The 18,133-nt window shown below is 53.2% G+C and overlaps 1 protein-coding gene across 1 annotated transcript in view; it reads right to left on the reverse strand.

Annotated features, from left to right (window-relative positions):
- Window positions 1–18,133, reverse strand: part of RAB11FIP5 (RAB11 family interacting protein 5) — a 47,523-nt gene that overhangs the window by 7,948 nt on the left and 21,442 nt on the right. Inside the window, exon 4 of the mRNA XM_009290715.1 lies at window positions 17,051–17,789. Within this exon, the coding sequence (XP_009288990.1) occupies window positions 17,051–17,789 (739 nt within the window). The remainder of the gene's footprint in view (window positions 1–17,050; window positions 17,790–18,133) is intronic.

Here is an 18,133-nt window from a genome sequence, read left to right on the forward strand (position 1 = left end):
GGGAAGTGGTGGAGTCCCCATCCCTGGAGGTATTTAAAAGATGCGTAGATGAGGCACTTAGGGACATGGTTTAGTGGGTGGTGGTGTTGGGTCGATGGTTGGACTCGATGATCTTAGAGGTCTTTTCCAACCTCAATGATTCTATGATTCTATGGCTGCAGAAGCAGGAGACTGACACCCCTAAGCAAGAGGTCTGCAGGGCACTGACTGGCCATCATGAACACTCAAACCATTTTAAACTTCTGACGGGGACCTCTTTTGGGCCAAACTTACCAAGGCCACTCTACAGAATGAAAACCAGCAACAGCCTTGGGATGCCGGTGGGATAGCTTGGATGCATTTTGAAAGCAGGGGGACATTTCCCACTGCAAGTCTGGTCACAGGCAGCTTTCAGCCAGTGGGAACACATCAATTTCTGCAGAGCTGGAAAAGGTATTTAAAAAAAATCATTATCCCATCTTTCCCGCTGAGAGGGTAGTGTGTGCAGGGCTCCTGCTGAGCAAAGCAGGGGCTCTGCCCCCTCAGCTTGTCACTCTGAGAGGTTCTGAAAGCAGGAGGCATTCCTCCACCTGCGTCCCACCTCGGGATGGTCGGCACCGGGTACTTCCAGGGGAGCAGAGGTTACTTCACGTCTCATGGCCACATCTGAAGTGCTGATGGATCTGCTGAGAAGTTGGACCTGTTTCCATCCGCCAGTTGATGAATGTGAACTTCAGACTAGAATTAGTTGCTCACACCGACAGCCTGCCTAATCCAGTACTGCATCTCCGAGTGGACATAAGTCTACGATGAAGCTTAATGCGTTCAAGATGAAACATCTCAGGATGACAGTGGCACCGCCCTGGCCCCTCTCTCTGAGCAAGCCTTGCTGTGTCACAGTTCAGCTTTCACCGATGCTCCTGAGGTCATTGCTGAGCACAGCGGAAAACTGGGGAGATTCTCCTACAGCAACTTGGAAATTAAGTCTTTATCAACCTATTAAAATGCTTCTCACAGAGAACAAGAAAACAAATCCAAGGCAATCAGTCTCTCGTGGGTAAGCTGCTGTGTCTGCAGCAGCACACAGCATCTGAGGGCCAGCCCTCCGTGGAGAAAAGGGAATGACTGAACTTGGGATCAGCAACTCTTCTCCCAGGTCTATCTGTGGATGTGGCAAGCCACTCCCTGAGCTCCAAGGGCTCCACAAGGAACACATTCAGATCACAAAGACTGGCACGTGATTTAACCTGAAACCTCGTTTTCAGAAGAGGACGATTCTGCTGCACTCCTGACGTCGGGAAGGCACAAAGGAGCGTGTGCCAATGCCACCTCGGCACCTGTGACATCCCCAATCCTGTCACCTACAGGTGCCATGACATGCTGCAATAGTCGCACATCTGAATTCCCGATCCATGGGTGAGGAGCTGCACAACTGCTGGGCTCCTCCAAGGCAGCGGAGTCCCCAGAGCACTGCCATGAGCTGTCCTATAGGTCCCACCCATACCAGGGAGGTGTGACCAGAGACACCTTCCCAGCAGTGAAGGCACCATCCCGCCCTTCCCCAAAGAGCAGAAAGGGGAGCCTCCGTACACTTGAGTGTTGCAGCTGATGCTCCAAGCACCCACCTTACCCCAGCAGCAACAGTTTTGTTGGGCGAGAGCCTTCCCTCGCTGCAGGAGAGCTGGGAAGGATCTGGAAATGCAATCCCAACACATGCTCTTCTGGACTCTGAATTCCCCGGTTGCATCTTCAAATTTGGCACACAAGAAGCTGTTCCAGGAGGGCACAACCTCCCAGCTCACTGTGACCAGGCGGTGCCCCAGCCAGACTAGGCGGGAGGTGCTGGTGTCACTCAGATATACAGGTCTACCACTTGACCTGCCATCTTGAACAAGATGATCAGCAGAGAGCCACTCTGGCCACCTGGGAAGAGACATGGGTCCCCACACTCAGTTTCCATCCCTCCCGAGGAGGGCACATAACCCCAGCACACCAGACTCTCAATAATCCACACCAGGTACTAGCTCCTCCTCTATCTGATGGAAGAGAAAGACACTTTTGACCCAGCTAAGCCTTAATGCCTGTTCTAATTTTAAAGTCTTTCCTTTCTTCTTCCACCTCTTTTCTACCGTATCTTTTCTTTGTCTGTGTGCCACTGACCAGCCTAATAGGAGATGATTCTAGGAAAGGCAAGCATCACCACAGGCACCCGGAAAAGGGCCTTTCCACCCTGCCTCTCTCCCCCTATGACAATTAGTCACATCTCCCCAACCTTATAAAGTAGTTCAGATCCTCAGAGCCTTCCACAGAGACCTCAGTAACTCTTCAAAGCTTCTCGAATCACAGCAGCAAGTATCCAAAACATCCGCGTTTTACAGGTAGAGAAACCAGAGCAGAGATGTTCAAGGACTTCTCAGACATGTCATGACAGAAGCCAGCACTGACACGACGACAAGCTCTTAGGTCCAAGCCCGCTTTCCTCCCACGAGCCAGTCAGCCCTTGGATGGAGGCACAGTCAAGCCCGAAGGTGACTGTGAGCATATACTATTGACAAAGAGAGCCCTGGGACTACACTTCTCTCATTGCCTAATTTTACCCTTTGGGATTGCAGGACACTTCTCTTTCCATGAAACCTAACAAACCACCAAAAATTCAGGAGGTTTCTGTATACCTGCTATCTGCAAATTTTGAACAAGGTAATTTTTTGGGAGGATGAATAATCCAATTAAGAATGATTTGAGGATCTGGCCTCAATACAGAAGAAGAAAAAAGAAAATCAGCTAACAGACCCATCTCTTGCTGGTTTTTGCTCCCGAGGTCATTTTGCACATCAAACGCATGCTCGAACCAAGGAGGGATCCCCATGCAGAAGGGCTGCAGCTCAGCTAAGTTCTGTTGTCCCCATCCTCCTGCCCTCTCTCTCCCCAGGGCCATGACCAACATTGTTCTTGGGCCAGTCGGGATTTTATCATTTCAGTGCCCCCGTGAAGCTCCATTTGCCTTCTGTCGCAGAAGTGAGGCTGATCACATAAATCACTGCTGGAAGACCCAGATCCCCATGTAAACTGTAAGAGCTTGATCCTTGATACTCTGGGCAGACAGAGCCCATGACAATCCAGGCAGAGCAGGGGAAGGCGTACCAGGAAAACCAGACGAGCTGAAGGACACAGAGCAAGACTCCATGCCCTAAACTCAGCATCTTTCTCTGCTTCACGGCATTTCTACAAGCCCAAGACTGACCTGGGAGGAGGAACAGTCCCTTCTTTCCTCTGATGCACCGCCACGGTACCCCCCTTCCCATTCCCATTATCCTTAAGGCTAAGTCCCACGTGCTTCACAACCAACGGGCATCTCGGCAGGAAGGAGGGGAGAACGGAATTTTGCCGCCACCCTGGTGAAACTACTTTTTTTTTTTTTTTTTTTTTTGCTATGGAGAGAAGAAGGTTTTTAGTACCTGACGGTCGTTTAAAAAGGAAAGAAACCAAAGCTGAATTAATGAAAAGGGAAGGGGCAGTAGCTGCGCACATGCCATGAAGGAACTCATGAGAGCATTAACGGCTGGAAACTCTCCTGGCAGACATGGAAAAGGCACCTATTTTGCAAGCACAGGGAAGATGATGGAGCCAAAATTAGCATCGAGTGAAATGCGGATGCAATTCTGCTGTGGCTGAATTTTCAGCTGGGGCAGGTCTTGGATGCGTCAAACCGTTTGCCCCAGTTTAGGGCAAACACAGGACACCAGTGGCCATTCCCCACCGTGATCCGAGAGCGCCAAGGCTTCAAGCTGTTCAGGCTGGACTCTCTGGGACCACGGGAAGGTGAGGGGAGAGAGGACCCGCAGCAACACATGGAGCGGCCTCCTTGGAGTCAGCGCAATCGTGAGCTGCTGACACTGAGCCGGGGTCCACTTATTAGCCCCCTGATAAGAGCAGAAGGGAGACAGGGTTCACCTCTACCAAATACACACCCTTCGCCTTCCCCGGAGAGTGCTCACCTGGTCATCTGCTGGAAAAAGGGCTTCTCAGCTGGCTGTGTCTCCCTGGGCAAAACCACGAGCGCTGAAGCTTGTGTGTCACCGGACTGCGGCAAAGGGCAGGGCTGGGCGGTTGCGCGGCTGGTCGCGGCAGGGACCCCGCTGCTCGCGGGGCACGCAACAGGGGAAGGGAAATCAAACTGTTTAGGGTTAGTTGCAGCCACAAGGAAAGGGGTGGAGAAGGCCAAGGGCTGGCTGTCATGCAGGAAAGGAGGCTTGCCCAGCGGGTCCCCGGGAAGATTAGCGGGCTGGAAGCCTTGCCCAAGGGCTTCCTCGTGGAGGTTGATGAAGCTGAAGCCTCCCTGACCAAGCCTTTCGGGCAGCACAGCTTGAACAGGGAGGGGGTCTGGTGGCTTCTCCACAAAGGGATTGCTTGGGGCATTTGGGCTGAGTGCCGGAGCAAAGGGATTTCTCGGGGCTGAAGCGTTCTGCTCGCACCTCTCCTCCACCCTATCTGGCTTCCAGAAATCAGCCTTCTTGAAGTCTATCCTGCTGTCTGCCGAGCATCGGCGCCATGGCCCCTCGGGCTCGCTGGCGGGGGGTCTGCCCTGCTCTGCCTCCTGGGGAGGGCCGGCCACTGCCACGGGGGCACAAGACTCAGGCTGGCCTCCCGCTCGCCCGGTGGGGCCAGCCGTTGGCTCGTGCTGTCCCTCACCATCACCCCATGCCAGCTCCGGCTGGGGTGGACTCTCCCCACACGCTAACCTTTGGGGTCGCACCGCCAGGCCGAGACCCGCAGGGTGACCGGTTGCCTCCTGCTCTTCCAGAGCCGTCCAGAAGATTTCCGGTTGGCCCAGGTCTAGCTTGGAAGGTGGGTTTAGTCCCGACATACTGAGCTCCTCAGGGAACGGCTCCTGTTTGGAGGCCGTGTCCCACTCGGCGCTGTCTGCGGCCCCCATCGGAGGAGATAAACCTGGCTGGCTCCAGCTCTCCTTAGCAGCCGACTGGCCTAATCCGTCTAGGGAGATCTTCGATGGGCAAGTCTCGAACTGCTCAGCCGCATCTGTCTTGTTTATCTCTGACCAGTCTTCCCCCAAAGAGGTGTCCCCTTTTGCCAGGTCGCTAGCTCTCGCCTCCAAATTAGCTGCTGAGTCTGCAGCGGCAGATTCGGCATCCTCAGGGACTGGGAACTCACTCCCGGCTTCAGGTATGTCCACTCCCAGTGTGGGCGGGCTGGGAGATGCCAGGACAGAGGGCTCACTGCTCAGACGGCTCCTCGGCAGCTCCATGTCTGCCTTCGGGCCCTCCACGTCTTCCATTCGCTCTTCACTGCCTCGCTGCCTTGGCTGCGGGTTGCAAGCATCCTCCTCTTCACCGTCCCCTCCACTGCCCGTGGCTGCAAACCACCTCGGAGGTTTGGGGGGTGGCGCGGCCGAGCCCGCCGCCATCTCCTCCCTCTCTCGGGTACCTGTCCACGGAGAGAGGACAACGTGCCTCTCGCAAATGTCGGAGCTGAGTTTTACACGGCTTTCACTGGCCTCGAGCCGCATGCTAGCCTGGAGCCGGTAGACTGAAGTCCGTATGTCGAACGCTTCCTCCCCACTACCAGCACCCTGGGGCTCCGTCCCTGGCTCAGGGGCCATGGGGAACCGTTGTGCTGCCACATCGGCGAGCACCCGTGGGGGCACGGCCGCCACGTTGCTGTCCGGCGGGGTTTCGGAGACGGGTTCAGAGGCCAAGGTGCTTCTGGGCAACACACAAGCAGCGGCGCGAGATCCGCTCTTCGCTTCGAAGGTGCCTTCGCTGAGGAAGGCTGGCCGCGGGCCGAACGTGCTCTCCTGACCCACGCGCTCCTGCTCAGCCACGCTTTGGGCGCTCTCTGACAGGTCAGGAGCGGTTTCAGTGGCTATGGTCATCCATCCGTTTGTCCCTGCACTAGAGAGTTCCTCCTCGTTACTGTCCCCTTCCTCCCTAGCACTATTTTCAGCAGTTAGTGGTGTTGAAGCCTCTTTTTCCCCTGGATTTCCTGATGCAAACGCGGCTGTCCAAACTGTAGGCGTGCTGCTTTTCCTCCTCCTTCCCATCGACCCCGCAGACACAGGGCTCAGCACATCTTCTATCACGGTCGCTTCCTGGGTTGTGCTCACCAAGTTTGCCCCCACATCTAAACTGGAGAAATTTGTCCAAGACCGTAGAGCTGTGGGCATTTCACTGCCGATCTGTGAATCGGCTTTTTCAAATACCTTCGTCCCCTTCTTGCGAGCCGGCTCGGCTGATCTTTCTGTTGGGCTGGCTGCATCGGGATCATCGATGAAAGCCATGCCCTCCGCTGCCACCGAAGCAAAGAAGTTTTCCTTCTTCAGTTCTGGTTTGAGCCTGCTGGTCGCAAAGGCATCAAAGGTATCGTCCCACTCCGAGAGGGGAGGAGGGACGGCGGGTTTCTCGTCTGGAGGAGGAAGGTCTTCTTGTGATGGGGGAGTAGTTTCTGGCACGGGGACACAAACGCTTTTGGCTGGAGACTCCCTCTCCGGGTCTTTATGTCTTAGGGAGGCAGAGGGACTGCAATCCTCAGAGGAATAAAAGCTCCCAGCGACCTCTGTTGAAGCATGCGGCCCAGACGGGAAACTAGAGAAAAAGTGAGTAGGTGAAGGAGAATTTAGTACCTGGTCAGCGAGGAGGTCCTCAAAGAAGGGATTGCTCTGCAGGGAGTTGAGGAATGGGTTGGTAAGGGACAAGCATCCGGACTGACTGTCTCCAATAGCGGGAGAGAGGTTAGCGCTTGGCATGCTAGCGAGGTGGGCTACAGCGGCAGGAGGAAACTGGGCAGGGGAGCAGGGAGGAAAATGAGAAGGAGCATCTGAGCTGGTTTCTACCTGAGGAGACACTTCCAGGCTGTGGAGGGAAGACAAAACAGTCCTCCTGGTTAATGCCGTGACAGTGCTGTAAGCATACACCACACACACTACAAACGCTTCGGTTCAAAGCAATGCAATGATCAAATACATACTCGTCTCTCTTGTTAGGCAGAGCAATGATTATGGAGTCAAGGCATGGAAAGGGCATGCACGACAAAAAGGAAAGGGCAGCCCTTCTTCTACAACAGTCCTTCAAATTTTCCCTTTCTGCCTTAGCAAGCCCTAAGACTCAGGAGCCTGAGAGGTTTTTCCCACCTCCTGCGGCCCAAGGACTCGGCTCATTTTTTTTGTCCCAGCACTGATGCGTACCCAGGGCAGGCTGCGCACGAGGAGCCGGGCTGGGCTCTCGGATCAGGATTACTTGAGCCAGTAAGAGCACGCAGGAGTGAGTCTTTCCCAGTTTACCCCAGTGCCTCGTTACTTGTTTGGCAACATATCAGGACGACAGCGGATGTGGTGCTCCCTCTCGCACAGGAGGGATGGTAGCGTGGCTGCGGGCAGCCAAGGAACACGAGCTGAGCAGGAGGGAGCACGTGGCCAGGATGTGGCCCAGGCTCCGCTCTTGACTTTGCCCAGCCTCTCCGCATGCCCTTTGTCACGTCGCTTCTGGCCTGAGGTCCCGAGATGCCTGAACCCCTACGGGGGACCCCCGAGGGGAAGGGATTCAGCACAGCTCGAATTCAGACTGTCAAACTCCTCCTGCACCTCGCCCTGAGTCAGGCGGCCAGTTCTTTGCTGCCTTTTCAAGAGGGACTACACTGACCTTTCCTTGGGATTTCATTGATCTTCCTTTAGGAACTCCTCCAGCAATGAGCATCACCACCCCCGTGGAAGCCTTGCCAGGCCGGGGCTGGCCGTCTTGGAGGTTTTCACATCACAAAGGGTGCGGTGTGGACACCCCGTGCCCCAGCCGGTGCTCTGACTGCTGCGCTCCCTCCTCCTGAGCCCCCATCCCCTTGACTCACCCCTGCCAGGAGCAATCCCGTCCCCAGGATGGGGGCACCTGGCACCGGCACACGCGGCTGCACTGCCCCGTAACCGAGCCAACGGGATTACTTCCTTCTGCATCGGCCACGACAGCTGAGCTTCAAAGAGACCCCAGTCTTGGTTTGGGAGAAATATGGACATTGATCAGCCAGCACTGGGCATATCAAAGTTTAATGAGGAATGAATATAGAGTAATTGCTTTGCCAATATGCATGGGGTATGTCCAGCCCTGGGGCTACATCACGATATTTCCCTGCCTCACCTGAGCTGCTGGTAGGGATCACAGGCGGCACTGGAAGATCACGGTCAATGCACTGTCAAATGGCAAAGTTGCTTGGACAACTGTTTTCGTCTGTTATGGATGCACAAAAAGCCTTAGACACATTTCAAAGCGCAAAAATGCCATCTTGAGGCAAAAGTTAACGATGTGTGAAGGTGCCGTCAGCATTGGTTGCATTTAAAGCAGGCAGGGTTACGTGCCAGCAGCATGCCTCGGACCATGAGCGATGCATGGATGGGCAGGAGCCCGTGCACACTGCAGCAGTGGGGTAGGACCCACTTCTCCCCACTCCTGGCAGCTTCGAAGCACCCCTCACACATCATTTTCTGTGCAGCTACCTTGGAAAGGTGCCTATTTATGCAATCAATGCCACCAAAGTCCCCTTGTCCCGGTTTTTAGGTAGGTAACACACACAGCAAGCAGCCGAGTGCCACAGGCTCAACTCCAGCACCCGTCAGACACTACGCCAGATACTATTTAGCAGAACTAGTAATTCAGGCACAAAAAAAGCCTCGAAACCTTCATTTCCACTCAAACCTGCAGCTCACTTGGTGCTGCGGGCAGAGACAGCTCGTGGGTGCCCTCTCCTGCTGTCACTAAGCAGCAGTGGTGGCCGTGGCACAGGTGCCCATTCCCATCCCTGCACAGCCTGGCCGTGCTCCGCCGTGTCTCCGCGTCCTCTCCCCGCTCGGACCACCGGTGTGTAGCAGGGTGGAAAACCCACTGCAGGCAGCCGGGCATGCACCTCTGCAGAAGATAACTCTGAGCAGCCCAGCTCTCCCTGGGTGTTTTAAGCTCTCAGCGAGCACAGAAAACCTCCAGGAGAAGTGATGGGAGAAGCTGATGGACCTTTAGGCACAAACCACCCCAGAGAGACCGGCAGCCGCTCTCTGCTTGGGAGCCAACCTCTCCGGTCATGCTGTGATCTGGGGACCGGCATGTGGTTGGGATGCTCTGCATCTGAACCGTACCTCCAGCACAAGACCCACTCCGGACCATCCACAGGGCATCCTTGCTGTTCTGTAAAAGACCATCCATGAGGCAGCAGCGGCGCAGCACGACAGCGTTTGCGCAAGGAGACAGGGCAGCCCATCTCTCCCCAACTCTCTGTCACCGCTATCTGGTGTTTGCCATCCCAAAGGTCTCGAGGTTATGGCTCGTATTGACAAGAGTCTCTCAATTCTTCTGGTTTTCTGAGTGCAGAAGGTGCTGACAAATGCTTGCAGCTGCTGGGGGGCTCCATGCTCCTCAGCTGAACACACACGCTGGAGCACAGGATCCTGTTCACTGCCACTTGCTGCAAATTGACCTTTCTCCCTAATCACCCTCAAATTTAAGCTCTCCAGAAGAGGAGCACAGCTGCCCGTGACCCAAGGTCCAGCTGGGTGAGTTCACAAGATCCACAAACGGGTTTTATCTGTGGTGGAACAGGGCAAAACACAGCAAATTTTCCTTTCCAGCTGGAAAGGGAAGGTGGCAAGGTCCAACCTGAAACACCACGATCTCAAGGTGGCTGCAAACAGCACACACCGCTGCCTTACCTCTGCTTGCTCCTGCGATTGCTCCTTCTTGCTGGCACTTGCTTTAACGTTTTGGTCCAGATTAAGATCCCTCATTTGTGATTCTGCTTTAACAGTATTTAGTGCTGAGTAAGAGCAACCGAGGCCTGATCCAGCCAGCTCTGCTGGGCTCTAGCACTAAATGGCTACAGAGCATTAATCAGCTTCAGGCTCCTAATGAGTGCTCACTGCTAACGACCTTCACAGCTGCCAGAAGACTGAGTGGTTGAAGTTCCTTCCCCAGGAGATGGCTGGTGCCAGAGCAGCCCCTCACCCAGGCAGACACGATGGGCAGTGCCCCGAATTGCGCTGATCCCCACCCGCACAGGTGGAGGAACAGCTTCAAGGTCTCTTCAAACCCACCCAAGATGACCCTGTCTTCCTTCCCCAAGTCATGATGGGGCTCACGGGGTGCTGGACCTGCTGAGAAAGAGCAGCTCTCAGCCACGCCAGCAAGCTGGTCCCAGCCCCGAGCGTGCTGCCTGTGCGGTCCGGGCCACCAGGAATAGGCATGGTGCTTTCAGCAAGCCCCTGACTGCCCCATGCCCGTCGTGACCTACACATCAGTGTCAAGATGCAGCAAAATGAAGGCTGCACTTTGCCTGGGAAACAAGGTGGGTGAACATGAATCTTTTCTTGGAGGGAAGGAAACCAGAGCGATGTAGCTTGTGGCTCTGGCGCAGGAGGACCCAAATTTCTCCCCTGCCAGGCAGTGGTCCCGTATCAGCCTCCCCCAACACGTGCAGCCCAAGCCAAGCTAAAGATATAAAGACAGAACTTAAATCCAGCTTTTTTTGTCGGATTCCGGTTTTCCTCCTCCAAAACCCCCTGCTGAAGTTTCCTTTCCACTGCCCATCCCCATTCCTGCTGGGACCCACCGGGGCTTGCTCAGGGGCTGCACAAACCGCTCTCAGCCGCAAACTCCTGGCAGCAGAGCCCGCGTCTTTCCCCTGGGTTTTCAAAGCTCTGATTGCACCATCACCATTCGATGCCTTTCCTTAGGACAAGCATCCCCTTTTGGTTACCAGCCCGGCGCTGGCAGCAGACCTGCTCTCCCCGTGAATAACCCACCCCACAAAAAGCCCCGATTCCCCTCTCTGATGAAGGGTGCTGGAAGTGCTCAGCAAAACAAGGAGCCGAGAACGGTGTTTTCCTCTAGAGGGAAACCTCCGCTTGCAGCAGCCTGATTGAAGATCTTTGCTGCATTGAAACGCTGACTCACCCTCCTCCTCCCGTACCCCAGCACACAGCTCCACCAGCCAAAATAAATAGCGGGTACCTTTCTGCCCTCATTTATTTGTTTGGCAGCACTTCAGAGACGCGTTTGAGCTTCTCAGCAGAAAAAATAAAATAAAATAAAATATTGCTGAGCAACCCCCTGATGAATAGTCTGTTTGAAACAGCTTATTCAATGCAGGGAGATTTTTTTCCCTACAGATCGCAGCCTGAATTTCAGGCTGAAGGCAGCCGTCCCAGCTCCGCAGTCACAGAGCACCATCCCCAGCCATCGCAGCCCATCTGCAAGAGGGTGGGTAACTCTGCACTGTGAAGATAAAGACGACAGCACATGCGCTGAAAAAGCAGGGGTTTGGGGAGGGCAGGGCTCAAATCCAGCCATAATGTGCTGAGGTTAAGAGCTGCGCTGAAGCTCAAGTGGAAAATCCCTCCTAGGAGGGCTGGATCCAGGGGAGCGCCGTGACCCTACCACTCACAAGCTGCTTTCTGCCCCATTTCCCCGTACACAAGCACGTAGCCAGGTCTCGCTGTGAGCGAGCCGGGGAAGGTGGAAAACCAGCAGGCCTGGGGTGCCGGAGGCCCCAGCGGCAGCTTCAAAGCCTGGCAGGGATCAGGAATTCCCTCCCACCAGCATGAGCAAGGCTGGCACGGCAGGATTTGCGCAGAAGGGGGTTGGGAAAAGATGGGTACAGCAACCCAGGACATTTTTGTACGGGGTGGGAACCCAAATGAGGAGGAGTCAGAGAAAATATGCGAATGCTGCTTTTAAATAGCAATTTCTGAGGTGAGAGCAAGGGGTTTAGCTATCTGTGCAATAACCACTTTGGTTTCCTCTTGGTCCTCACCTGCCCGTCATCCCAATTAAAACAGACAAGTCCTGCTTTATAGAGATTTGCCCCAAAACCACAGGAATAAAAAAAAAAATAGCAGAGAGAGGATCTGGGCGGTAGGAGCCCAAGTAGATGCAAAGTGCTAACCCCAATACCCAGTTTTAGGGGTGGAAGCAGGGCTGTGCTCTACCTGGACAGCCACAAAGCAGATTTGTTTCACCAGGGCTGAGCTGGTGCCAGCTTAGGATCCGATTCACCATCCTGCTTCATGTCCATCCCTGGGAAATGCGGGCTCAGGAGGCAAAAGGAAGGCAGAGGCATTTTAAGAGCCATTTTTCACCCTTGCAGGCTCCCTGCACCCCTCGTGCCAGAGGGAAAACGTCCAGCTCCATCCCTGACGATTTTTACCCTGTGACTGATCCAATACAGGCGTGCAGTTTTGCAGCTCGCGTGGATACAAGACCTGTGCCAGAGATGTGACCCTGACGGCTCCCACGATGGACTTATCCGCAGCATCACCGTTATCCGTGACGCCCTGGTTCTCACGACACGGTGCTCCTCTTCATCAAACTCTGCAGCCTCCCAGGTTCTGCTCTGAAAGTCCCCGTTAACGGTGCTTTGGAGGGGGCTGTCGCACACATCAGCGTTCAAGCCCACCGACAAGCTCTCCTGGTCCACCTGCGCCACTCCCCGCTGCCAGCCCGTCCGAGGAGTGTGCTCCAATCATTCAAAACCTTCTTTCCATTTCCAGCACTTAGGAAATGTACTTTTGGGAGTACATGATGAAGAGTGAGGAATTTGAGTCAATATTTGGCCTCACTGCTGGATACAAGGGTAGGGACTATGGAAAGAGGAGTGACAACCAAGGTGGGGAGTGATTTTACATTTCCCCCCCCATGAAAGCAGCAACAGAGGGAAGGGCCTTTAACCTGCAAATGGCACTAATGCAATTATTTTTACAAGAGAGAGCGCAATTTCTCTTTTTTCCTACTGCCAAGCATGAGATGCAGCCTCATTTTATCATCCCAATTCACGCTGCAGGAAGCAGGACCTGTGGAGCTCTGATAACATTGTAGGAAAGCCTGAAAATAGTTAAACCAATTGTTTTAGCCCCAGGCCTTGCTTCAAATAAACCTGCTGAGCTTCTTCCTTACATACAACCCTTGACCACACAACCTTAAAAACAACAAACCCCAAACAGTCTTTTATTCAGGTCTCCAAAGAGCAAACACTATCTTCCTACTGCTTCCATTCAAGCCAGTATCAAAGCCCGGTAGCCGCCACGGATTAGCAAAGCCGGGGCAGAAAGGCACAGCCTTTGGGACCTGCTTCCCCGTCAAGAGTCAGCGAACAAACGTGTAAATAAGGGCTGAAGGCAGAAATGTCCAGCCCTCTCCCTGGGTAAGAGAGCGGGCAGGTTTGCAGCTCGCAGGGCAGCGCCAGCTCACACGCGCTTGCCAACGGGTCAGCAAAACCCGCCCATAACAGAACAGAAAACCTTTTTATAAAGCTGAAGTTAAAACCAGCAGAAAGTCAGTGGCTTCCTTATTTTAGAAAGGGTGTGGTTTTGCCAGAGCAAGTGGTTAAAGACAAGCTGTGCCAAACTTGTCTTAGCTGCAGGCTAATTTAAACCTTAACTGTAAAGCATCTTTCTAATTACAGACCTTTTAACTAATTACAGGTTGAGCTTTTTGGTCTTGCAAAGGTGACTGCTTTTGATGCTCTCTCCCCACGTTCAGCTCCGGATGAAACTTGACCTATCCACGGTGGGCAAAAAGGTGAGGAGATGCTGCTTGCTCAGCTGACAGGAGCTGCAAAGCTGAAACTTCCAGAATCAGGAGAGCGGGAAGGAAAAAATCCTTTCTGCAGATAAGTCAAAGACGTAAAACTGCTCGATTCAGAGGCTGGTTCTCTCTACAAAGCAAAGGTTAATCCGTCTTCAGCTCTAGAAGTTACACTGGTAACTGAATAGCTCCTCCAGATGCAGATGGACATCCATAAAACACCCACAGATAAGCACTGCTAACTTTTCAATCGCACACTTGAGGGACCATACGCATTTGATTGTCACAACACGGATGGCACCAGACCATACGTTCAACCTGACACCATCGAGACCTAATAAACTCTTCAACAGCTTGGACTTGAATCAGTGGCATGGTCCACAAGGTCGTTCAGTGTAAGGAAGGAGAATAAAATCAGAAAAGTTAGAGTTCTGTATAATTAGAATAAGTAGTGGCGTTGTAATTAATGGTCAGAAAAAATGAAGAACCAGGAAAGCCAGACTAGAGAGAGTCCCTCTCCCTGTGATGACGGAAAGGCCATTTTTGCATCAAATTAGACTCGGTCACCATCTCCCACTGCCCAGCCTGGGCCATATGCTAGGACAAACGCTTCTTGTAATGTTCCCCAAAGGCGTTCATCTACCCCGGTCCCCAAAGCCCCAGACACTGGGTTTCCTCCTCCCAGCCAGGCAGCTCTAGCACTTCAACATCCTCCACAAGAGACTTCTCCTAATGACTACCTTAAATCTCCCTTGCTACAGTTTAAGCTCATTACTTCCCATTTTCAAATTGCAAACTGCAATTAAAGCCCATTCAGATGCTTATAAACGCCCCAAAAGGGGCCCCTATGAATCTGTTCCCTCCAGCCCGTGCTGCTTCAAAGCAATTCCTAGTTTTGGGAGAGAAAACCCCAGCCAGAGGAGCTGCTGCCGCATGGCTCATCCAGGTTTCTCCTTAGAAGACAGACGTCTGCGGACAGGGTCCTCGGCATGCCATGGCAAACTGACTCTAAGCAAAGCTTAGCTTCAGCTTAGCTTGAAATGAAACTGTGAGCACTGAAGTAGATAAAAAAACAAAACACAGAGTGAAAACCCTCTGGGAGAGGAATAACGCTAGGAATGGGTCCAGCAGCTGTCATCTGAAAAAAGGCAGAGGGTTGTTAGAAACCAGCAGTGTTTAAGGGCACCTCTGCCCTCACAGCGATTATCCTCTGGGTTGGATGCTACAGGCGTTCGGGAGCCGATTTACAGCCGGATCGGACATCCTTGCCTTGAAGACAGCAGCATCCATCAGAGGGGTGGGGCAGGCACGGTGCACGCGTCAGGTTGTAACGCACGGCCCGTGTCGGCCTCCTTCCTAGAACTGCAAAGCAGGAGGAAACCCGCAGGTTTCTCACCCATTTATCGAGGAAAAGGCCCCAGAGGGAGATGCAGAGCGCATCTCCCATCCCATCACACGCGTACATCGTAGGCTCACAGTACTTTGCTGGCTGGCTCAGGCAGCTTGTGGAGTCACCGCCTGAATACAGTAGGATTTTTTAATGGGTTTATTTTTCATACTGTATCTTTTCTATTCTAGGACTTAAATCAAACAGCAGGTTTATTATCGCAAAATGAAAAAAAAATTAAAAGAACAATCTTGAGTGGTAATATTCTGTCTCCTCAATCACAGCATTCAGAGACCTGAATCCATTAGTCTCATCCAGAAACAAACCTTGCGCCGGGATGTGACACCAAGTACAGCAGGTTTATTATCGCAAAATGAAAAAAAAATTAAAAGAACAATCTTGAGTGGTAATATTCTGTCCTTCCTCAATCACAGCATTCAGAGACCTGAATCCATTAGTCTCATCCAGAAACAAACCTTGCACCGGGATGTGACACCAAGTAACTACTGGGGTTTCAAGTCTCCTGGAGATGAAAGACCCGTACGCAGGAATGCAGCCACAGCAGTCCCAGGACCTCACATTCATTTCTCCTGCTGCCGGAGCAGCTCGAGGACTGAGAGCCCACATCCTGCCTGGTCCTTCCGTTCCCCATTGCCTCCCCCGTGCGAGCCAGGCTTCGCTCCCCAACGAAAGGCTTCGGGGGAAAAGAGCTCCAGGCCCTGCGAGATGGGATGTTCGTGACTCAGGGGAGCAGCTCCCCGCCTGCCTCGGTGTCCCCAGCTCTGCCCCTGCAGCTGGGAGCGCTGGCAGCGGGCAGGACCGAGCCTTACCAGCCCTTGTGGCTCCTCTCCCATCCTCGCACCGACAGCACATGCTCCTCTCGAGGGACCACGTGTGGCACGCAGGACAAGGACACATGGCCTTCGGTCCTTGAGAAGGGGGGCGGCAGCACGTTCTTGCCTCCCGTTGGCCTTAAAGATCACTACGAGCACAACATCTTCTTGTGGGGTGAGAAGAGGAGGACTTTTGGGGCTGCCCCTGTTCTGAAGCCATATTGAGCGATGTGCTCACCCCCTCACTTATGTCTGAGGAGCACTTTAAAAGCAGTTTAACCCGTGTGGGAATCTGGTTAGGTTGAATAAACCATGAGCCTCATTAAAGGAGGCTTAGACTGAATTAAAACCCTTCTGCTTAATAAATTAGGTTAAAGTCAGCCCAGATTAGAAAATCCCTATAATAAATCAACCCTGTAGATTCAACCAGCTCTCAACTGCTAGTTATTTTCTCTGGCTGCTTTTAACCCCGTTTTCTCCCTCTTACTGAGCAATGATAACCGCACCGGGCTCTCGGTCGACCTCTGGACTGCCAGCTCACCTGCCAGGGGCCACAGGGATGGACGGGGGTGACACACTGTCACGATAAAGCCCGCACAGAAACAGCACGAACACCACGTTTTGTGTGCCACAAATACAGTGCTGAGGATTTGGAGGGATGAATCATCACGCGAAGCAAGAACAATTAGAGATTCATAATCGGAAGGAGGGAAGGCTGGGGTGGGATGAGAAAGGGAAAGAGCAGGGCTGGGATTAGTTACTTCAGAAATATTAATAATATCTCGAGTTACCAAAGTACCGCACCCCCAGGCCAGACCAGCGACGTAGAGGGGGTGCGATGTTAATAAAAAAATGTGATTACATGTCAGTATGTCCCGCATCCTACACTGACTGCCAGGGAAGGGTTTTTAGCTAATTAAAGGATAACGATCCTTTACTTTGAGGCCACAGAAATACTTGGCATGACCACGCTGAGCCTCACCTCTGCAGAGGGAAATGTCTCCCTCTCCATGAAGGGGATCCCTCCCTTCCCCAACCGGGAAACACGGCCCGGGAGGGCAAATGGAATTGGTTTGTGGCAGAAGCCAGGGGAGGATCCAGGAAAAATCACCCTCCCTTTGAGACATTTAAGACCAAGGAAGCATTTCCCCCGCTATCATCTTGTCTGAGCAATGGGGACCGGTCCTCCGCTGATGCTGGAGAGCATTTAACAGCGCAGCCGTTGAAGACGGGAGGCTGGGGCAGCTAGTTAATGGCCTAGACGTCAACACACCCGTTTCACTGACCTGGGTTTCTGAGGGGATTCTTTGGGCTCCTTTGAACTGAACCAGCCGCTGGTTTTATTCCTCTCATCTCCCCCTGCCGTCGCGTGGACGGACGAGTCGTGGGAGAATCCCACTTTCTCCCCCTGGCCTTTGCTCCCCACGTCACTCTTGTTGCCCCCGTGGTGGAAGAGGCCGCCCTTCGCCTTCTTGTCTTCCTTCCTCGTTTCCTCAGGTTGTTTGTCCTTCGTCGTTTCCGTGGAGAAGACCATGGGTGTTGCAGCTTGAGTCGGCTTGTTCTCTAAGCGACTGTTTTCTTCCATCTTGGCTCTGCCCAGATGGTTACTGAGAGTGACGGCTTTCGTGGAGACCTTGAGCTCTTCTTGCAAGGCTAAGCTGGGAGGAGACGGGATGAACCTGGGCTCGTCTCTCTGCTGTGTCCTCTCAAAGTTGCTGATCCCCCAAGGCACCTCGTGGAAGTCGGGATGGAGGGGAGTGAAGCCGAAGCCCTCCTCCTGCCGTCTGGGGACGCTGGGCACGGACAGCGGCGCAGAGCTCTGCGGGACAGACACGGGGCTCTTTGGTGCAGGTTCATCGCTGTAAACGTGGCTCCCGTTGATGCAGAGGGAAGACCGGGACACGGGATCGTTCTTTGGCTTCAGGCTTTGGATTGCTTTGGGCTCCAGGACCGGGCTGACTTGGGAGACATCGTCACTGAATGCTCTCTTGTGGGTCAGCTTTGGAGATGGCAAGTAGTCTTTCACTGGGGGGAAATAAAACACAAAATGAAGGTGAGGCCATCTGAGTAACAGGCACAGGTACGACAAGCATCGTTATCTTCTACTTGCAAACACTAAAAAGATCTGTGAAATCATACTGGCTTTCTCCCTCCCAGGCTCTACCGGATTATAATTAAATCACTAGAAATGCAAAGCACAGGTCACAAGTATGTGGCTATACAGGCTATATGATATTCTCCCCAAGCACATCACCTCCCGCTGCAGGATCCGGAGAGGAGTCTCTATAAGACGACAAACCCCTTGTCTGAGAGGATCTGAGATCAATAATAAATGCAAGAAACTACCCAGAAGCTACTTAAAGGGTTTA

Source organism: Aptenodytes forsteri, unplaced genomic scaffold (assembly GCF_000699145.1).
Source record: "Aptenodytes forsteri isolate BGI_AS27 unplaced genomic scaffold, ASM69914v1 Scaffold236, whole genome shotgun sequence".
NCBI classification, from domain to species: Eukaryota; Metazoa; Chordata; class Aves; order Sphenisciformes; family Spheniscidae; genus Aptenodytes; species Aptenodytes forsteri.